This window comes from Chiroxiphia lanceolata, chromosome 5 (genome assembly GCF_009829145.1).
Source record: "Chiroxiphia lanceolata isolate bChiLan1 chromosome 5, bChiLan1.pri, whole genome shotgun sequence".
NCBI lineage: Eukaryota > Metazoa > Chordata > Aves > Passeriformes > Pipridae > Chiroxiphia > Chiroxiphia lanceolata.
The window spans coordinates 63549761-63573289 of NC_045641.1; the positions used below are offsets into that span (position 1 = coordinate 63549761).

General features: G+C 40.4%; 1 protein-coding gene across 1 annotated transcript in view; it reads right to left on the reverse strand.

Annotated features, from left to right (window-relative positions):
• ST8SIA1 (ST8 alpha-N-acetyl-neuraminide alpha-2,8-sialyltransferase 1) overlaps positions 1-23529 on the reverse strand; it is a 122957-nt gene that overhangs the window by 50679 nt on the left and 48749 nt on the right. The window contains exons 3-4 of the mRNA XM_032688244.1: positions 8001-8110; positions 3234-3326 (exon numbers count right to left, since the gene is read on the reverse strand). Coding sequence (XP_032544135.1) covers positions 3234-3326; positions 8001-8110 — 203 coding nt within the window. The remainder of the gene's footprint in view (positions 1-3233; positions 3327-8000; positions 8111-23529) is intronic.

The following is a 23529-nucleotide window of genomic DNA, read 5'->3' on the forward strand; positions in this document are numbered from 1 at the left end:
CAGGACAAATACAGAATAATCTTCTGCCTACAAAGTTGTTCCCTGCAGATAAGGCCAAGCTGACTAGGATGGTAGGGGAATGAACTGGAAACATCAATGATGCCAACCTTTTTGCAGTCCCACAACAATACTGGGGGATAGAGGGGGGGAGAGGTCACATTGGCCCCAGGAGTAGCTTTATGCAACATTTCCATCCCAACTGCCACCTCAAGCCAAGGTTTGACGGAAAAGGAAGTTTTGAATACAAAGGGGAAAAAGGAGTTTTCCACGGGCTTGAAGGACTGCGAGTTCCAATATTAATTGAAGGGAGATGTCTGTGAAATATTTTAGATGAAAAGAGAAACTGGGACAGTCATCACACGTCCTCTTAGTCAGATGGGAAAATTTCTACCATAATACATCTATTGTCAGTTCTCCTGTATTATACTAAGTGAAGTTAGGGTAGGGAATTCCCCATCATTTTTCAAACCCAAATAAGGACTGTGAAAAACATTTCATAAGTGAAAACTGTACTACCTGCACAGTTACACTTCCTGCTGAAAACAGAGTAGGAACTTGACCTCTAAGTTTTGCAAAAGGCAATGTTTAGAAGGTATCTCCAGATACATACCAATGTACTCCCAGATTAAAATCTTGACTCTCCCATCCTTAGGCTCTAAGTCTGGAGGGAAATGGTGGCATCTCTGCAATAATTACTGCCAACAATTTGATTTTCTAAAGGCACTAATTCTGATTTTAGAACCACACAGAAAATTGCCTCTCCATCCCTGGCATGAAAACTTCGCCCTATGCAACATGCCTCATCATCAATTATCCGGCAAGGATAAATCTTTTAGAAGCCATGAATGGTGTTGCCGGACCAATTCACTAAACCTGCCATAACACACTTGAGAGATAATTGAGATGTCAAGCCTCATCAATATCAACCTACTTCAAGTAAGGACAAGAGGAGAGGAGAAGAATGAAAATGAATGATACCATTATGTGACTCTAGTTAACTTACAGCTTAGAAACAGGCACATATCAGCCACCAATCTGAACATCTTTGAATTTCATGAAAGTCTGGACTTAAAAACAGTCTTAATTCCTTAAAAAACTTCTTTCCATAGAAATTGATGACAGAATGGTAGTCTTTGTTTCTATTTTTACTCCCAAAATGTAACTTTTTTTCCCCTCCACTCTATCTTAACACACAGGAGGTAAAATAATGAGTTTGGAGAGCACACTGGAAACATCAGTCAACTATTATTTAAAAAAAAAAAAAAATCCCTTCTGGACCAGGCAGAGGAAGCAAAGTGTCAAATCTTTCAAGAGCTTCAAGCCTCAGAGGAGGTTTCTGCCAATTTTCAGCACTATAAATTTGTTCCCTGAGTCATTCTCAGTTCCTGGTTGTAGATTTCCTCCTAATCAATACACATGCATATGCACTCCACACTACTTTCTCATCAAAGGTCTTGCATTGCAGTTATTGTTCACTCACTTTGAAAACTACATTGATCACAATCCTGTTTCCTTCCTCCCTTTCTTTTTTCCCCATTTCTCAACCCCATCCCCCCCGCCATTCCTTGTGATACCCACCTCTCACAAAGTAGCACCTCGCTCTCTCCATCTGGTTCTTCAACCATCTGCTCACTCCTTCCTTTCTCTCTCGCTGGATAACTCTAAGGTCTCTCTAGTGTAGTTCCACATTCTCCTTGTAGCATCACTAAAACACTTTCCCTTTTCTGTTCAAAAATACTAAGTACAGTGAGCTTTCTACTCTAGGGCTTGAAGGCGGGGAGGGTGCAAAACAAATATCCCTGAGTTAAATAATCCTCTGCCTTGAAAACTGTAAAATCTTTTGCAAGCTTTATGTTTCATACTGCTCCTCTTCATTTCATCCAAAATGCCAGGGCCAAACTGACCTCCTTTCCTTGATGGGATATTCTGGCCATTTCATTCCACTTCATAAATGAACCTCATCCACCATCTACATCCCACAGGATTTTCAGATTCCCTGTCTTCACGTCCACTGCCCCTCTTCTTGCCTGGCACCTGGTGCCACCCCCTGACAATTTTGCTTGGTTTGCTTTGATCTCATCCCACAAGCACTTCTGTGCCTTTCCCTATTCAGGCACTCTCTGCCTGGAATCAGCTCTTGAAGATGATTACTACTCCATTTCCCTCTTGCTCGCCCTCTCTTTTCTACTTTGTCAAAGACTGACATCTTTTCCACACACAAAACTAGAGAACCCTTCAATTCTGCTGGAGAGGAAAAATACTACATTTAAGTGCCATCAAACATCAATTTCCAAACCAGTGCCTTTCTTCTTTCTAAAACACCTGGCTTTCTATTATGTATTTTATTTCCCTGCTTTGCTTCCTTTCACAATCCTTCACCTCGCAGTGCTCCCATTATACATTTCTTTATGCCTAATCATTTCCTGTTCATCCCCTTGGTTTATGCCTTTTCTCTTGTGTTCTTCAGTGAACATGGCAGGTTACTACCAGATCTTTTTCTGCCTGAGAACAGTCTACCTCATGCCAGGGGATAAACAAAAAATATAGCAATTAAAATTCAGGAAGGCAAAATCAGAGAGATGGCATTGACTTTTATTTTTTTCACTCTCTCTCATCAGCTACTGACATTTGGAAAATTTCAACCGATTCTAATAAACAACAAACATCTGTCCCAGTTTCCTAAGAAAGCAAAGCTTGTATGATCACAGCCTGTCAAGGAGTTCCATCCTAACCTTTTGTACTCTGTAAGTCATTATCAAACAAAGAATATGAAAACAGTGAAGACCCAGAGATTATCAGTGTTGAAGCAAAGAGAAACCCAAATTAGCATCTTCAGTAACTGTGGGATGCATCAGCCAGCTGGCCTGACCAGCAGAGTAGCTTGGGACGCCCATCAGTAGGTGCCTGGCTTGGGAGCAGCCAAGGTACCTCAGGTACATGCCCAGCACATGGAAAAGGGAAGGAGCTGGAAGCACTGAGGGAAGTCTGGTAAATGAAATAACTCTGTAAAAGCCAACCTTCCTTAGTTTCCCTGCTTATAGTGAAAGGATCGGGGTTTTAGTCTTTAATTATTTCACCTAGCACCAAGCCATTGCCTATTTCACCTTTTTTAAATCCCCTTCCAGGATCAGACCATCATTAAGAACACAACTCTGATGCACTGATATCTATAACACAGATGAAGCACTTTTCTTTTTGTTTCCCCCCAACCAGAAAAGGAATATGCTGTCTACCTTTTCTGAATTATACTTGGATTTGCAGTCACCAGCTGGGTTTTTGATCCAACGTCCTTGCTGTATTCACTGGATAGAGGAGGAAGGTTGCACCTGTGCACAGAAAGACAGTCAAGATTTTAAATGACATTCAGGATTGACAGGCTTCATAAAATGTAAAAGTGATGTATAAATACCAGACCAAACGTTCCCTACTGCACCAGACCTACAAACACAATAGGACACTTTTGCACCAGACTGTGGGGAAATACAGAAATAAAACCTTTTGCAGACGTGATATCTATCTATCTGCTAAGCAAAAACAAAGGCACACATTTGGCATTTCTGACAGGCTGAAAGGCAGTGGAAGAGGCTGTTATTATCTCTAGAAATTTTTTATCCAAACTCTTTTAAAGTTCTGCTTTGCACTCTGGTCTGCCTCATCTACCAGTATCAGGCTTCAGACTCCTACCACTCTGTGGTATTACAAGCATTACATGGCAAGCAAAATTGTCATTTTGAATATTTCACTATGGGGTACCTTCAGTGTACAGAATTTACCAAGAAAGCACAGAGGAAAAAAAAAATCAAGTGGAATTTGGAATTTTTCCCAGAGAAACACTTTTAGTTGTTTATGTTGTTGGGTTTGGGGGTTTCGCTGGGGATTTCTAAAGAAAAAAAAAAACAAAACCCAGTTTTGAACTCTACCATAACCAAATTTGACCTCCACTTTTGAAGTTCAACCACCAAATCAAGACATCTCCATTTGCACACGCTGGTTTGTTTTTTCTGCAGGAGGCTGGGAAAGTACAGCACGGAGAGGGAGCACATGAGGTACAGGAAGACAAGGGGCATGCTTGGAGGCCAGCTCCTGTCTCTTCCTGCCCCACTGAGAGCATGTGCTGAGCAAACACTGACCCTAAAGAAGGGGCTCAAGCAGCCCCTGGTTGCTTTAAGCTCTGCAGACAGTCACCCTCACACAGGGTGAGACCCCAGCTTTGGAAGAGGGCAGGCAACGGCTCAGAGAGGAATTGTTCCACATTCACGACTTCTCCTCTCAGTACCAGAGAGACATGGGCTCCTTTGATGCATTCGTTACACCTGTGAAGAGCCACATCATTTTTCTCACCATCTTTTGCATTAACCTCTCTGTAGCTTTCCAGTTCTGCGTGCATCCTCCAGACAGTCCACATCAGTAATGAAACCCTTGACTCCAACAACAACAAGTTGCTTCTCTGATTTTTTTCTTTTTAATCTTAACAACTCAGAGGCCTCTTTTCAACACTAGTGAGAGGCAGGAGCTGGGGCAGTGAGCTATGGCTCAGTTTTTACAGCAGTTTCCGGGGGCTACTGCAGAAACTGTTGGGCTGTTGTATTTATTACGGGTTGCTGTTCGCATCTGCCACGTTGGGAAAAAATCAGTCTCGTCACGAGGAAAGCCCTTGCTTCCACAGCAGTCACTGCCTCTGAGCATTTTCACTGACCTCTGCAGTGCCTGGAGAAGGCATCCAGGTGCTTGTGACAGCAGAATGAGGCTGCATAAATTCCCGGCTGCACCTCCACGTGTTACAGCTTTGCGCAGTGTCAGTGCCCAGAGAGGGCACCAGTGCCCACACAGCACACTCTGCAATTCTGGCTAATGCAAAATACCCCACATTCCATAAGAAAAAAACCACACTAATGCTATATCTGCATGTATTTGCATGCAAATACCAGCTCTCAGTATCATATTCTTCATTCCACATCATCAGGAAATGCCAAGAAGGACAGTGATGTTCGGCCTACGTGGAACATGGATGAATTCAACCACGTTCACCAAGAAACATAAGTTTTCCAGGAACATTTTCTCCTTTTCATGACTATATTTGTTAAAATGTGCACAATTACAGTTACAAAACAGCTTCCAGTTTGGTCTACCACAATTTAAGAGAAGCTAGACAACTTCAAAAGAAGCCAGAAAAGAGGAACCAAAATAAGAGGTTGCAGGAACTGCAACCATTGACAAGAAAGAAAAAAAATAAAAGCATAATGGAAGCTTAATTCTCAGACATAAAGAATGATAAAATCTTAAGAATCGAAAAAGATTTACATAAAATAAAGTAATATAAAAAACGAAGTAAAGTAATATAAAAAACTAAGTAAAGTAAAATAAAATAAAAACATATCAAATCAAATCAAATCTGGCAATAGGTTGCTTCCTGCCTCAGCACTGGGTAGGATACAAATTAATCAGATCAATACTATTTGGAGAGATTGTACAAACTCTCTCAGCAGCAGTTTTCAATGGCAAGTCAAACAAATATTTGTGAAGAAACATATATATAGGTGATTTGCCTCAGGGCAGCAAGATGGCATAAATGCCTCTGCCAGATTACAGTTTAATGCTCTCCAATTTGCATAAACACTAACTCATAGGGCAAGCTTTTAAGAAAGTGCTTTTGATTAAAGTTTCTTTAAAAGCACTATGAAGGACTAAGATCTCACCCTGGTTTTTATCATCTCAGCATCAATTTTCATCAATAATGAAAATTCTTTCATAAGGAAGTCCCAGATGAATTGTTTAAACATATCTAATTCCTTTCATCAGTAAGTCTCATTCCCACCTTTTTGTGCATTAAATATTAAGAAAAGCCCTGAGTATCCAGAGAAAGCTGTAAGAAATCAGCTGGTTAACAGAAACTTCTTGGCCTTTCTAATTATTTTCTTGAATATGCCAGCAGAGTGCCAAGTGTTGTGCTGGTGAGGAGCACATCAAGAAATAAAATATTCATCCTAAGAAACTTCTTTTTAATTCTCTTACTGTTACATCTGGTAATGAGGAGTGAGTATGTGAACACGCAGAAAAGAAGGAAACATCATCAAAACAGAGACAAAACCATGGCTTTGGGTGAGTACCCAACATTTTTCTCATAAAATAAGCATTAGCAGGAGGCGGAAAACCAAATTTTTTTCTTAGAAATAAGGATTACGAACTTGAAAAACAGCCAGATATCAGAAGATAACCACACTAATAACCACACTATGAAACATGTAAACCATATGCCATGCACCTTTTTCATTGCAGATGCAGCATGCTGTGCCTTAGAGGCTGAAAACTGCTGCTCTTTTCATCTCTGTGGAAAAACTGTGTTTGTAGAAGATGCTCAGCAATGATTTTAAACTCATTAAATAACCTTAGTGATTACAACATATGAGAGAAGATGGCAAATACTCATAAGTGAAATCAAAACCCATGTGGGTGGAATAAAAGAACAAGGAGAAAACCTGGCATGACATTTTGCACTGAAGAAATACTTTGAAGATATTACACAAATTTCTTTTCAAAAAATGAAAAATGTTATGCAGGTTACCACTGTGCTCTTTCTCTCTCAGCTCTGCGATTATAGAAATCAGATTTATAAAAGATCAACCAAATCCTGTCTTTCCCCTGCTGCAAAAATATTTTCTCTCAGGGGTGTATTAGTTTCTAATCCAAAAGAATTGACACACAAATATGACTGCATATCAGTAACACAATATAGCCTGCAGATTTTTGCAGAAAACTGCCTATCCTTTATTCCCAATTCAAAACAAGTTTTGCCCAGATAGTGGTTGCTTTACCCTCCCTGGAGAGAAAAAGGGTTTTTTCCTCATCAAGCTACAATAACTGCTGTTTTGTTTTTTTTTTTTAAATTTCTATTGTTTTTGCAACTGATTGCTCCTACAGCATTTCAGTTTCCCATTGCATCTAGGTAATATTACCATGGTATACACCCTGCAGTTTCTGATATTTATTCTGTGGAACACCTAGGGAGCTTTGCAGTAATGGCAATCAGCGTGCTGCCTTTCTCCCCTGTGCCTTGCATCTTCTGTTCTATGTTTCCTTTTGCCTTTATTTTGTTTTATTTCTTTAACATAGAAGGCATTTTTGGTCTTTGAGATGCAAACTAGAAATTACAGTAATACTGTTTGATTTGCACCAAATTTGTACAGCTTTACAAATAAGCCATCAGGATCTAATAAGGAGACTCGCTAAAGTGGGTGTTCATTATGCACTCATGTCAAAACCCAAAAAACCTCCATTTCTCATCTCTTTGGGAGCATTCCTCCAGTTTCTCCTTCACAGTGTTTCTCTTGTTCATGTTTAACAGGGAGGAACTAATTTCTGTCTTTCTTCCTTAAAGATTGCAGAGCTAGAAAGTGTCAAATTCAATCACGAAAGCAGTAGCTGGTTCAACATCCCTCCTGACAGGTTCTTATAACTTCAGGAAGGCTGGAAGGGAAGGAAATGTGAGGAATCCCAAAAACTCTGCATCAAGGAAAGAGGTCTGGCCTTCCCTCAGACAGTCAGCCAGAGGGAAGAAAAATACGGGAAGATTTCAGCTTGTACCAACTTAGATCTTAAGCCCTGCCTCAAAATCAACACCTACTCATCTTGAGTTCAATGTGTTGCAGAGATGGCATTTAGAGTTTCAGAGGACATTTCTCAGGATGAGACCTTGCCTATCATTACCAAAATAATGAGAAAAGTAGCTCCTCAGTACCTCCCTGAGACACTGCACCATCTGTCACAACCTTAACCACTGGCAGATTGTCCCCACACCACACACACCCATTTTCAGAAGCCAGTCACAACTCTTTTTTTTTTTTTTTTGCCTCTCCTCACACACCCAAGTTGCCTGTACAAAGCATCCTGCAAAGGCAACAAGGCAAAATTGTACTTGATTAATCGCAACTGAATAGCTTTGAAAACTCTGAGACTTAGCAGGGGGAAGGAGGGACAATGTGGCATTGAGGTTTCTGTCTTACCGCATGACAAAATCTGCTTGATCTATTTGTTTGCCGCAGCCGCTCTTTTTCAGGATCCCACCGTTTCCCACCACGGAGCATTTCTTCAATGGCAGCTGGAAGGGAGTAGCCTAGCAACACAAAACAAGGGCCGGTTTTACAGAGGAGAACACACACATCTTTGTAGCAGCCACTCCTGGAGAACCCGGGGAGCTGGCAGGGCTCAAAGTGACGAAAGGAAAAGGATAATTAGGAGCTAAGGAAAAAAAATAAAAGGGCAGAAATTAGCTGGTAAGTAGATGTAGGACAGGTCTTATCCCCACTCCCCAAACCAGAATGCAACAAATGTGATATAGAAGATAAAAGATATTTCTGCAAAACCAAAACTGCCTGAAGTCCTGATGCAGATATTGACCATGAGCCTACTAGGCAAGCTGCAAGGACACAGGGGAAATATGACAACCAGAAAAAAATGAAAAGAAAAAAAGAATCCATGCAAGTGACCTTCCTGAGCTGATATACAATAGATACCTCTGGGGAAGAAAGGAATAGGGAACAAGGTGATGACAGAAACACACTGAGAATCTGGAGTCACCCTGGCTCCCTCCATGGTTGTGTCACTGGGAAGGGTCAGTCCAAAGCCTTAGGCAAAGATATTTGTAGCCTCACAGCAGCTCCTTAAACTGTCAGCTGCCCAGACACAGAATAAATTAAAATTAGAAAGGGACTATTTCAGCTAAGAAGCTCTTGTAGTCACTTAGCAGGGCATAAAATTGCAAGGTCAAATTGTCCTGCTCTCCTGTGCATCAAACACAGTAATAAATTAGATCTGCACAGTCTTCATTCCAGAGGATCTCAAAACTATGAGTGGGACATCTTCCTGTAAACCCCAGGTCATTCACCTTTAGTGAGGCTGGGACAATCACTTAAGCAGCACACAGGGCATCAGTGCAGCACAGCATAAAAAATAAAAGTGATGAAGAGACAGGTGAATTTAAAGCAGTGTGATTTTGATACAGAATGGGATTTGTCTACAATGCAAGAGTTAATATTCTCCTCATGCAAACAGCAGTGCAGGGCTTTTTATTTGTCAAACCTGTCAAAAGCTGACTTTGCAGCAGAGACAGAAGGTACTGCACAGGCCTCTGAGAATGCAGATGCCACGGTGACAGGATGCAGCACCACAGAACTCTCCGGGAGGACGAGGCAGAGTGGCAGCAGCACTTGGCCTCACTTACACGTACAGAGCAACGTCTGACTTTACATCATGTATTCACCAGGCATTGCAACACAGTATGTGGTCCAGAAAACAGACCCGGTGTTATGGCACAAACTCTGCACTTGTTAGAACTCATTCCTGCTGTCTCATTTCTTTACTTCCTAATATTTATTTGCTTTGTCTTCTTTTCTCAGCAAATTAAGACTCTGTTCAGCTAGTATAAAGTCACAACCTGCTTTCTAATGAAAAACATTAAAACGTGTTTGTTATCCTAACTGTGGATTAAGATATGCTAAAGCAGAAAAATAAATTTTAGTTTCCTGAGGCCCAGCCACAGTTAGGAACCCACTAACAGCACAGTCGAGCAGTACTAAGTGTGCAGCTGCACTCTTGTCCTGCATCTGCCTTCTCAAGAACATTTTTTAATTTACAGTTATTGAACTAGGAGCATATCTTGAGATTCAAAGGCCTTGAGATTCATCTCTGAGGTGACCCTGACCAAATGAGAGCTCACATACTCAGCAAAGGAAGGATGTGGGGGTGGCGATTAAAGGAAATGTAGAAGAGACATATTTTATAAATAACAGTTTCTTTCTCATTCAAGATATATCAAAGCTCCTTCCAAGACAGGTAGTTATACAAAGTCAAGGCTGTGACAAACCACAGACAAAGGCAGCAGCCATTTAACTCTTGCTTTTAAGAGTAGTGAACACTGTCACATAAATTCTGTGCCTGTAGTACATGTTGTGTGGCTTTAGACCCCCAAAATAAACACTCAGGAGTTACTAAATTCTTTGAGTTGCAAAGAACCTTTGATATTGCTTGAGATGACTTGCTGTCCTTCAAGTGAGGTTTATATCCTGTTATGCTCAAAAATTATAATATCAGTTGTCACTTGCATACATGCTTTGGTTTCCAAAAGCATGTGAAGCTTTGAAACCCTTGTCCTTCTGTTATCCTGAACACTGGCTTCTTACCTGGTGTGCATGGTCAATTCACACACCAAGGAGAGGTATTTCTATTTTTTCTCCAGTTTGTGCAAAGTAGGGAGCTGAGTGGTAACCCAGAAAACACCAATCATCAAAACTTCACACAATTTATACATTTTAACAAACAAAAGCATCAACATATCCTTTTCATTAATTAGTACTCAAATCTACTCCAATCCTTATTTGCTAACTATATCTCTTGCTTCTCATGCTAATTAGTCTGCATGTACAGTTCTTCTCTCCGTTTTTAGAAGGTGGTCAATGGGTTGGTGGTTGCAATCCCCCACTGCCAGAATTATGTTTCTCCCATTTACTGCTCAGTCCTGCTGACTTCACTCCCAGTGGCTCTTTTCCAAACAGCCCATTCATCTTGGGATTGTGTTCCCTTTTCTTTAAAACAAAGGTTTAACCAAGCCTCTGAGTTTCACAATGCAACTGCTTAATCACATCTGCCTAGTTATAGCTACTGGTTAACAACAAAATAACCGCCAAGTTTGGATCAAATCTTGAGGGATTAGATACCACTTCAGAGAGTCTAAAAAGCAAAAGAACAAGATAAGGGCTGAGAAGGTGGTGTGAAGGAGCCAGAGGAAAGCAGAAGGGACAGATAAAATCACCATGCTGGTTGTCCCTCTGCCTAACTTGTGGAGAAATCTACTTGCTCTCTGGACACAGGAGAAAAAACATGCTGAATACAGTTCTCTGTGAAAAGCCACGATGCCCACAGGAGCCCTCAGACACTTTTGCCTCACCTAGCAAAGTACTGAAAATTCAGGACATGGCACAGACATTAGACAGAGTCTACACGCCACCATTTAGCTTAAAATGTTCAACAGATCCGTTTTGCCAAAGACCACACTCATAAACTTTCCATACACATAAAGCAAAATACACAGTCCAGTGATGGGGTGTGGAGGGTTGTAAGGCCAAAGGATTAAGTGTCCCTGCTGCTTGGTGGCATTTCAGCTGCTTTGAGCTTAATGAAGAGCAAGCAATTGCTTGGGATGACCTGGGAGAAACCTGCATTTATCTTGCCCGTGACTCTTCTTCAGACATTTAAATCACAGATCTGTATTATTGCTGAGACTGCAGGATCATTTCAGGAACTCTTTGTCCAACCAAACACAAACTGACTGGTCACACAGAAATCATACAAGTCTGAAACTAAAGTGCTGCCCATAAGCAAGTATAAAACATATGGCTTCTTTTTTTCTCTCCACAGAAGGCATTTCTCCTTTCCCTCTTTCAGAGGGACAGACTCCAGGGCTTTTAAATTTTTGGAAAATCACCATCCTGTAATCAAGTTAGCAGCAGCATAGCCAGCCCACTGCAGGACCTTGGTGCTATGGCACACTTCCCTCCCCTCCACATCCAAAGGATGCTCCTGGGACAGATGGCACTTAGAGGTTCTTCAAAGCTAAAATGCTGTGGGCTTCACTCTGTGACTTCCCATAAGCACTCAGCTCATTCCTTCCTTTGGGCTGTCCAAAATAGGCAGTGCAAACAGCTTAAGCAAAATCACAACACAATTAACCAAACAGTAGTTTTAGCCCTCAGACACAGTAGAATTACTCAGCTTGTGGAAATACATCACCACTGGGCTTTCAAGATGTTACCCTGCATCCTCTAGCTGTTCCAACTCCCTGTTTGTCAGGGTGTGCACTGTGGGTTTAAGGCTGGATTTAATACTTAATTAATTATCAAAACCTGGAGTTATTTTTTTTCCTGTAAGGGTAAATAACATTAAAGATGAACTCCAACAACGACTTGTTTCCTCATACCAAGTGATCTCACACTGTCTTCATGGTGTAGGTGTGGGTGATCTGTCTTCAGATTTTTTTAATGTTGTTGGGGTCAAAGGTTATAATAATTGTATAACTTGTTCTGGAATTAAACTGGTTTTACTTTGGGTTTTTTGGTGGTTTTTTTTTGTTTTTGTTTTTGTTTTTGTTTTTGTTTTTTTTTTTGTAAAATAGATTTGGACATTGTAATTTCAATAAGAGCCAATTTTCAGTTTTAAGGAGATAATACTATATAGTAAAGCCAAGTTGGCTTCTAGGTTTCTATTACCAGCAAAATCTATTCTACAGGACTCACAAAAACCTTCTCATGCTTTTCTTCTTAACCTCCCACAGCACAACTCTTTGCTAGGCAAATTGTCAGTTCATATTGACAGCGTGAAAGTTCTCACATTGTAGGGATCCAGCTGTCATTTATGCTAAATGCTCAAGAAAACTCAGTTGTTTTTCTCCTTAGAACTGTAAGCTGGCCTAATGAATGCTGGCTTTGGACAGTAAAGTTGTTACAAAAGCATTTCCACTAATATTAGCTTCCTGAAACTCTGTTATTTTCATTGTCAACACATTCATTATTTTCTTCATTCATAGAATTTTCATGAATGGCTGGAGTCTTGTGGGTGGACTAATAAAAACAGTGCAGCATTGGTTTATCTAGTGTAATAGAGAAAATGTACAAATAAATCACCAACTCTTCTTGATTTTTAACAAATCATTACCACAGAATTTGCAAATACTCTTAATTAAAAGCACCTTGCATATTGGAAATAAGCGGAGTGAATTCCCTTTAAAAGTAAGTCAAGTAATTTTAAAAGGATTGCATAAAGTGATTTTTTAAAGGCATCTCCAAACAAAACCAAAGACAGAAAGGCCCCACTGTCTCATTTTCCCTGGTTTAAAACAATGAAATTCCATTGATAATCAAAGAAGATGTTCTATTTCATATTCATGTAAACAAAAGAAGAACCTGTACATCCCCCTGTGAATTCAATGACAAATAAGCACACAGAGCAATAGATTAAAGACTCCCAATTGAATATGGGACTAATTTAACAAAGCATCTCTCCAGCAATTCACTGATTAGTTTAATCATTCATCGAAGTAGAAATAAATCATTGTCATCTGTTAAAAGAACATTACACAGTACTAACAAAAAATAATTTCTTTTAGATAATGCTACACTAAATCACTTTGATTTCATTGTTAGGTTGTTAATGCATTAATTTTTGCCTACTCCCTGCCAAAGACTTTAATCAGCAACCAAGTTCTTACTGGAAAAATAGGAAAAATTACAGTATTCAGCCTCTGATTTAATGCTTGAGACATCAAAATCATTGAAAACACTGAGAGCATAAATTAGAAAAAATTCTTTCTAAAATAAGCGTTTTGAATTTGCAGTACATGCTGTGGTTTTACTGTCCCTTTTGTGAAGGCAGCATCCTGATGAGAAGGGTGTTGTTCTACTGAATTTTCTGAGGAGCCAGCAAAACCTTGAGAGTTCACAAGCAGTCAAATTCAGCTCTTAATAACACAGTTTCTTGCACTTTTGCATAAGGATGCAGCTGACACTTGAAAGGACAGCTCTCTGTGTGACAGCCTCAGGTAATGTGGCCTTGGTTTTTCACACTGTCAGACATGGCAGGGTGGCAAATGCTCCTTCTTCACTGTTTACAAGTCATCTTCAGTCTGATGGGTCCTTTTCTTCCGCCTGCAGAGCTGTCAAGACATGACAGCTTGATTGCAAGTGGCCCCAACAAAACATCAGCATCAGGGATGGTGTATTCCCTGTAGGGGACTGGGGAGCTGGCTGTGGTTCCTTGCATTTCACTCAATCCTACCCTGACCTGGCTCCAGGACCCCAGAGCAAGGAGTAACCACTGGCAGCAAGGTAACAGAAAAATTCATAGAGTCATAGAATGGTTTGGGTTGGAAGGGACATTAAAGACCCCATCCAGTTGCAACCCCCCTGCCACTCTCCCCGTCATGGGCAGGGACATGTTCCACTCGACCAGGTTGCTCAGAGCCCCATCTGACCTGGCCTTGAACACTTCCAGGGCTGGGGCAGCCACAACTTTTCTGGGCAACCTGTGCCAGTGCCTCATCACCCTCACAGTAAACAATTTCTCCTGTATATCTAATTTAAACCTCTCTCTCACTGGAACAGGTAGGGCTCTGATTACCAAATGATTATTAGAAGAAGAGACTGCGACAGCGACTATGAAATCCCTCTAGAAAATAAGGAAGAGATCCTACAATGGACCTCCAGCTACCTTCTTCAGTTCACTTTGGCACTGCCAACTAACACATTTTGAAACCTCAAGCTCATTGCTCATACAAAAGAGAAGTTGTCTGAGTGGGACGAGCTTCTCTGCAGGTCCATGTAAGCATGTCTCAGTCATGACAGCAGTGTCTTTATTCAGAACTAAAGCAGAACTAAACAGACAGTCGAGCTTATGTAAACTTCGTGCTCTTCACAAATATGTACTTAAGGCAATATTGTTTTTCATGAGATTAGTACGTCAGGAAATATTTATACAGGGACACAGGACTGCAAAGGACCCCTCGGGAGACTGAACGCAGCGCTGTGCTACTACAGGAAATTTCCTTCTATCCAAAAGGGTATTAACTGCAGAGCAACCACACACAAAAGAGAGAACACTTTGCAACATACTGCATGTTCACATAAGCCACAGAGTACCAGTGACTAGCTGGCAGTCACTTTTAGTTCAAGATGTATTTTAAGCAGGAACTTCAAAACCTTGTGCTCTCTAATAGCTTTCCACTCAGCATGAAGGCACTGCAAGGGAGTACTTGCCGTGAATTAAAAGAACATTTCAAATTGCTACTGTGGCATTTAATTCAATGGAGTCGGCCTTCATACAGTGAGTGGGGATTATGGAAAAAAAAAAAAAAGCACATTTGGAGATTGCAATAGTTTATTTTAGAAAACAGATATTGACAGTATATCGTGTATAGTATTTTAAACCATGAATTCTCTGGGAATGTCAAGGGAATTCTCCCTGACAAGACAAAGAGATATGAATGCGTGAGAAATTCTGAAGTTCTGAAAGACTTCTGGATCCAAACTTAATGACCTACAACACATTAGGACCCCAAACTTCAGATTAAAAATTATAAAAAGTAAATATCATTTCATGATTAATGGAAAAAAATGAACTCAGCCTACTGGGGGTGAGAAGGGTGTCTCTTCTTCTGGATGAGTTATAGTTTCCAACACTTCCACAATAGGGAGGCCTCATGAAGGACTTGAGCTGCCTTCCAAATATCTGCATTTAAATGTTCTGTGGAGTCACCCAGCCCTGTGTAAAGTGTGCAGAATGGAAAAATAACATACAAATTCCCTGAGAAACAGCTTGACCAGAATTCATAAATAACTGCCTCTGTTGGCTACCCTCAACACTGTCTCGTACACTTGAGTAACTCAATTTTTTCTTTTTAAATCCTGTGTGATAAGGATGAACTTTGAGTCACAGGTCAAATCACTAAACTCTGCCAACATCCCAAGAAATAGTCAGCAAATCCTTCCTTTTCCCTGACCACCTGACACCACCAGATGCCACAACAAGCTCAGAGGAAAACACCATCCAGTGTGTGGGATTCTCAGCCCTGCTCTGCTTTGTCAGCACCTTTGGAGGTAGGTACACAAGACTCTCCCACTTAATTTCAGCTGATTCTGACTTAAATGGTGGCTCTGTGCAATATTTACACAACCTCCTAGTTCACTGGTACTCGGTGGTAGAAAGACACGTAGGTAGAGCACGTATTTCAGCATTAACTCATACTGCACAATGCTGAATGCTCGGCAGCAACCCCCCATCTTTTGAGTTTAGAGACATAACTTGCAGGTGCTGCTTTTGAACAGTTTGCCCATTCTTCACTTTTCCCCTGTGTCTTTCTTAATCTGCTCCAAGTCTGAGCAGAAGAGAAAAAGCTGTCTATCAACCTGTATACACCACGATTGCATCGATACAATGCTCTAAGCTTAAGCCAAAAAAAGGGCATCAAAACCTTTTTGGGCTTTTATTAGATGTTTCATGGAGACAAGGGGGAGCACAAACAATCACTTCATGGGGAAAAACTAATTTTTAATACCATGTAAGTCTATTAAACAACAACAGTAGTTATCATTTTATAGCAGTTTAATGGGTTATTCTGCAGGCATGGGGAAATGCAGTATAAACTTTTTAACTAATCTCCTGCACTGCATTTCACAATGCCCTAGCTGAGGAAGTTACACTGTGTAGGCACACAATACCACTTTTATGCACAAAGGTCTTTGTAAAAGTAAATAACTACTACACTACAGGCAGAGAAATGTAGAGTGAAAACAAGTAATACAACTGTAATACAACTGTAATACAACAAGTAATACAAGTGACAAAGTCCTCCAACTCTGCCTGTACTTTCTCCCTTGGTGATTTCAGGATGGACAGTTTCTGTAACAAGCTTTCAGTAACAAAAGAGAATAGGGAAAATTGCAGGGGATCTGCTTACTTATGTCTGGTGTAGGAATAAGTAGACAATGCACTCCCATGTTGAATTATTCTCTTGTGACAGTGTGGGATAACACATAGGAAAGATGGAAAATATCTGGAAATTTTGCAAGACCAGCTATTGCTCAGTAAAGGGAACTACTCACTTTTCCCAGCTTTACAAAGGATTTCTCAACACAGTTTCATATACGTGCAAGGTTATTGCCAGGACCAATCCACAATCAAATGCACAGTTCCCAAGCATTTTAAGAGCAATCCTAACGCTGCAGAATTGATGCAGGATGAATGTTTCCACAGTCACATGAGCAGAATACAAATAACTGTGAAAGGCAACAATAGCCTGCACTGAACATGGGAGAGGGTAGGAAAGACAGCACACAGGAGGACTCTGAAGGTGTCAGGAGACCCATCTGCATGTATGTGGTGGATTTACCAGAGAGCTCATACAGCTGTAGAAACAGAGTTCTCTAAAATCTTATTAGTAGGACATAGTATATGCAATAAATAAGGTTTGTTTCAGCTCATAAAAAAATATAAAGGGCTTCCAATTCTACTTGTATAAAGAACAGTGACACTTATGTAAAGGAGTGGCTTTCCAAGTTCCTGATCCCACTGATATGAATAATAAAGGAAATCGATCAACATATACAGGTACCAAAATATGGATTTAGGTATCATGTGGGATACCTAAGTTAAAGCTTTGGCTTTCATTTTTTAGGCTGTCTTAAAAGCAATACACTTCCATTTCACTAGTATATTAAACAATGAACTTCTACAAGGAAAAGACTCTCTAATCAACAAGTGTTCTTTGCCTTTGCTTTACCTCTAAATAGTTCAGATGAATCAATGACGTTTACTGAGATTCACTGGTTAAAAAGACATCAAAGACAACTAGTAAGGATTGATCTCTCCAGGAAATTTGCAATTAGAGCTTGAGTGGAGTTTAAGCACTGAGATTGGTTTCTGGCAGCATGGAAGCACTGACTATGTTTAATACTTGCAGATTTCATTTTTTTCTCTTCTATTAATAAGAAAAATTAAGCCTCTTAAGAAAGCTTCACTTACCTTATAGACAAGGAGGAAACACATAACTATTTTAAGACAAATTTTAGACTTTAAAAATTCAAATTTTACAATACATATGGAGATTTATTTACCAACCTATGCTGGTAAAAACCAAATAATTCCTTCTGATTCCAATTAAGTACGTGTAGATAAACAGCAAAAGGAACGACAACACAGAAAGGTTACCTAGGAAACATTTTAGGGGCTCTCTGGTGTTTCAGGTGTTTAGAATAGTTTATGGGCAGACTTTGGATGGAGAAGCCTTATGATTTGGGCTGCCTAGAAACATTTTTAAAAATGCAACATGTAAAATCAACTTACAGAGAGAGAGGGTTCATTTAAATGCACTCCTGAGTTGGACGAAACAATGGCATGAATCCAGAGAAGTGAGCAATCACTTTTCCCACTGCCCCCATGACACACAGTCAAACCAAATGCATAAAACACACTAAGAAGCAAGAAACAGTTTGAGAAATCAATAAATGTATCAAGCACCATTATATCTGGGCCAGGGCAGGAGCCTGTATCAATCTGTATCTTACATCTTTAGTCTGTCCTTCACCCAGAAAACTTGGTTGCACACTGTTTGGCTCATGTAACTAACAACACAAGAAAAGTTGATACCTAAGAGTCAGAAGTCACATAAGAAAAGCAAATAATAGAAAACAACACAAAGAATTCTAAGGGCTGCACATAAATCAAGGGTATAACTCTTCATTTAGAGCATTATCTTTCTTCAGGGCAGTCTTTCTGCAGAGATGTAGAGCCAAGGTCAAAAGACCTTGTTGAAAAGTAAAAAAAGGATGCCAGCAGCATAATAGGATTTACATATAATGAGTCACTAACAAACTGTTTAAAAAGGCATGTTTATCAAACAATGAAGCAATTAGAGGGAAGTGCAGTGCCATGTAATGTCATGTCTGAAGGTTATGAAAACAGAAGTTTAGAAGTCCAAGGAGGTTGAGGGGAATAGCTACTGCAATTACAGAATCAATGCAGTTTACAGTAGCTACTTATTTTTTCCGGTAATGAAAACAAGACTCCTTAAAATATATTTTCATATAGAGGCACAAGAGTAATTAATGAATAATTTATCATAACTGATTTGAATAAACAACGGTCATTTCTATATAAATCATAAAACACTTAGTGACATAAGCTTAAAATCGGGAAAAGTGTAATTTCATTATATAAGGGTGTAGGTTCCCTAAAAGGCAAATAAAATGTCATTTGTTGCAAGTCTACACGAAGCCTTATCCAGAGAAGAGCAACAGAGATGGTGAAGGGTCTGGAGCACAAGTCCTGTGAGGAGCAGCTGAGGGAGCTGGGGATGTTTAGACTGGAGAAAAGGAGGCTCAGGGAAGACCTTATTGCTCTCTACAACTACCCAAAAGGAGGATGTAGCCAGGTGGGGGTCAGCCTCTTCTCCCAGGTAACCAGTGACAGGACAAGAGGAAATGGCCTCAAGCTGTGCCAGGGGAGGTTCAGGCTGGACATTAGGATGAATTTCTTCACTCATAGGGTTGTGAGGCATTGGAATGGACTGCCCAGGGAGGTAGAAGTGTTGAAGTAATGACTGGATGTGGCACTTAGTGCTCTGGTTTAGTTGACAAGGAGGTGGTCAATCAGAGGTTGGACGTGATGATCCTGGAGGTCTTTGCCAACCTAAATGATTCTGTGAAAATTCATTTGGGGCTAGCTCCTCTACTGAGAGCACAACCAAACAGGCTGGGCTTCAGGGACCCAACCCAACCCAAGACTGAAGTAGCACAGTGTACACATCAGAATTTGAAAAATAATTTCGCACAAAGGCATGCCCTTTCTCACTGACTTGGTGCCTCCCTTGCTTTTAGCATCATATAATTCACGTTATCTAGTCCAACTCCTGCCCTAGGCAGGGCCAGCCATGACACTTGGTCACTGTGTCCCATTTCTTACATGCTTCAATGCAGGGTTCAGTGGGTCAGGACCCTGGACAGCTCCAGGCATCCACCCGGACCCTCAGCTTCTCCAGCCGTCCTTTTAGATGTGTAATTATTCCTGAGCAAAGAGTTAAAAAAAAAAAAATTACACGTTGCCCTGTTAGAGGCTCCAGTTTGGAGAACATGGTCTTGAACACTTCCAGGGATGGGGAGTCAAGCTCTGGGTAATCTGTTTCAGTGCCTTGCCACCCTCACAGTAAAGCATTTCTTCCTAATATCTAATCTAAACATACTCTCTTTCATTTTGAACTCATTCCCCCTTGTCCTGTCACTACACATAACAGTCCTCTAGTTTCATCTTCCCACAGTATCTCCAAGTTTATTTTTAGAGCTATCTCAGTCAATTAAAGATACAGTTCTAATTAAAGAGAGACATGGGGTGCTCTCCACCCATGTCTGGATAGCCTTTAAAGGGCAGTCTCAGAAAAAAATGATTGGAAAATGACATTGTGTTGTAGATTACATTCCTTCTCAACTACATCCAGCTAAAAAATGTCACACCTAAAGAAAAGGCTTTTCCCCCTAGAGATATAATCTGGGATTGGAAAGATAGATTAGGTTCTTTTCTGGTTTTTTGTATCACTACTAAAGATTCTGCACAAGCAGATTGCTTAGATCTTCCATTTTTGTGCTGGTCTCTTGACAATGCCATTCAGGATATCTGAAAGGTATCAGACCATCCCACTGCTAACAAACAAGTCAGCAACAACACTGTGTGCTTTTTTCCCCAGTAAATGAGAGTGTAATGACTTCAGAATGTGCAGAGAACTGCTAGATTAAACATTCTTTTTAACAGCATCCCTCTTGTACTCTTAATTACATTTTCATACCCTTCAACATAAATCTTACTCTTTCCATCTCTTTTCTCCACAAACAAATGGGACTCTGTTGGACTGCCACAGCCTACATATTCTCACTTTTTTTACTCAGCTTCTCCCTTGCTTTAGGAAAGCAATGAAACGTTTGGGTATTTACCTTCACTGTTTCTACCATCAACACAGATGAGCTGGCATGCTGTATGTAAAACATCCCTAATAAAGCTTGTCCATAATAAAGTTTATCCATCTGGTACATCTCCAAGGTCGACAGTCCAAAACACAGCACTGTACTGCTAAGAAGAGGAAAATAACCTCTATTTCACCTGAAACCAGGACATTTTCCCTTCAGATTCATATTGGTTCGTTTTAGAGCTAAATCCCAATGCAAAAAAACCTTACCAGAACTACCAAGTTTCATTGAGTTTTTGTATGAAAATCTTGGAAGCCTGTGAAGTTTGTAAACTTCCATCAATTTAATTAACATTCATCTGAAAAGTTTATGGATATTAATGAATTAATGGTCTGCATTTTTCATTCACAAAATAGTCTAGTGGCAAAGCTTCCATTTAAGCAGTGAAAATTTTCACCAAGATTTCATTAAGCCTGAAGAGGATACTTGTAGATACAAGTGACTGGCAGATTCTGCACTCCAAATATTGCACTGAAGTGAAGAGGAGGCTGTTTTACAACACCATGCTAAAGATAAATTAGCAATGCTTCTACATTAAAATTCAAAATGGGCAAGCCTTTCACAACAAGTTTGGCAAAGTGGTGGGTCACAGGCTACAGCATTTTGTTTAAATCACTTCTCCCACTCCTACTTAAAATTCAGACATCCAAATTCACTACATCAAAGAAACGCTACAGCTCCACTGAACTTGCGGTAATTTGTATGTAACAGGAGTCTACACAGACCTATGAGCTTGCTACATACCCACAGACTTCATCCCACTATAGAACAAGAAAAAACCCCATGTGCTTCAGGGCAGGAGCTGTACTCTGTCAGGTCAGCCAGGAGTTGAGATGAAACACATCCTCGGATGCTACGGATGTGACTCATCGCCAGCAACACATTCCTCCACTATGGTGCCATCAAGATACCAGTCATCAATACACAAGTCAACCATTCCCTCCTGCTTTAGGACTTTTTATCCCAAGTGCACTTGCCTGCTAAGCACACAGGTTGTTAAAGAGACAGAAGCTGCAGTGTGACTCCTGTCAGTCTCACGCCCAGAGAAACCCCATGAAGTGCCATTCCACCCTGGACTGTAGCCTCGCCTCCCAGAAACCTCTCACAGTCACACCCACTACCTCACAGTACAGTTAACTTCTCCACAAGCACCTCTCTGCCTCTTCCCATTGAGTGGCCCGGGGAATAGCTCTACAGAGTTTCATATGATGGGTCAGTAAAAGGTGAATATCCTTTCCAAAAGCATAACACAGGAGGATGCAAGACTTCAGGCAGCCAGCACTCAGCATTTCTCCCTTTATCTGTGCTGCCACACACAAGAATGTAGTCCAAAAATGAAGGCACACAGGCAGACAGATTAAAAAAAGAAATGGTTTTAGCCAAAGCCTGTAGATCTGGTTGATATGATGGACTCTAATGCAAAAGCTCACACCTGAGTCAGATAAAAAAAATCAGTAACTCCTAACAAAAAGTACATGTACATATGAAGAAATATCAAGCTGTAACATGGAGAGTTTTCAACAGATTTCCTTGGTAGATACAATATTGTCAGTTACTTCCAAAGTGCTGAATGATGTAATATTGTATTCATATATATCATACACATACATCTACAAAGTGAGAGCATAGCAACAAAAATGCAGTTACAGACTGTAATGGCTGGGAATAAGCAGTAAATAGGGAAAACAACAAACTCCATGAATTAATGAAAAAAATACTGCCATGATTTTGCAATAATATAAGAGAAGAGCGAGTGCTCAGTGTTCACCCAGCAGATGAGGTAATAGCCTGCACAGCTGACTGGACACCCTAGAGATCCCGACTTTCATTGTCTCTACACACTGATGTAATTTATATCCATTTGCACAGCCACAGCGGTGCCTTAAAGAAACTAAAGCACAAAAGTAAAGCTCAATCATCCAATTAACTGCCCAAGCAGCTGTGGGGATAGAAATTAAATTATTTGCTCCATAAAAATCTATACTTTCTACAGTGAATTTTAAATTTAGGTTATTTTATTTATGAATTTTAAATTTAGGATAATGGCTAGCACTTCTCAGGATTCTGACTGCACTCAGGATGTATGTTATATTTAATTTCTGTTTCAATTGTTCACGCAATTCAATGATTTGGTAAGGTAATATATTTTATGTCTTGTCTGCATTGTAGACCCAGGCAGCAAATTTGCTGAAAATCAATTTTTTAAGCTACAGTGATGTATTTTGGTATTGTACAGCTTGACAGGACAAGTCAGCAGTTCTATTCCCACCTTTATACTTCCAGGGATGGTAGAAATCAGATATATTTGAGATGCAACAATGAATTACCACAACTCATTACTGGGGTATCGTAAATGCTTCATCGTAAGGGGTCCTTTGTATGCAGAGGTAGTAACTGTTGTAGGCTGGTGACTGCAGCCTTGTAGCACTGACATGCTGCAGCTGAAGCCCCAATGCTGGAGCAGGCTGAGAAATCACCCCATGCAACCCTGCAGCCTTCAAGCCTGAAGCACTGGAGACACTGACACAGAGCACTTGGTACCTGCAGGTGTCAAAATACCCGAAGAAAGATGTTAAGTGAGTGTGGCCGATGGAATTATAACCATCATCATACAAACACCTGGGATCTGATCAGCAAAAACAGCCTTTCCATGGCACTCCAAGCACAGGCAATGGGGATTCCGAACTCCAGAGAACCCACAGGCTGAAACACAGCCTCTACTGCTACTGATTTATTTTCCGTTCCTTCCCTCAAATTAAAGTTCCTCTTCTCCATTCAAAGGAAACTACTGCAAGTCCCAAAAGAGTGGGAAGAATATCAAAGCACAGTGCAAATTGCTCTTAACACACCGCCAAAGTAAAAAATCATTTTCACTCAGCTCATCATTCTTGCAGAGACAGCTTTTTTTCTCCCTCGAATAAGTAGTTAGACATCCACTGAAGGCAAAACATAAAGACATGGCAATCAAAAGACAAAT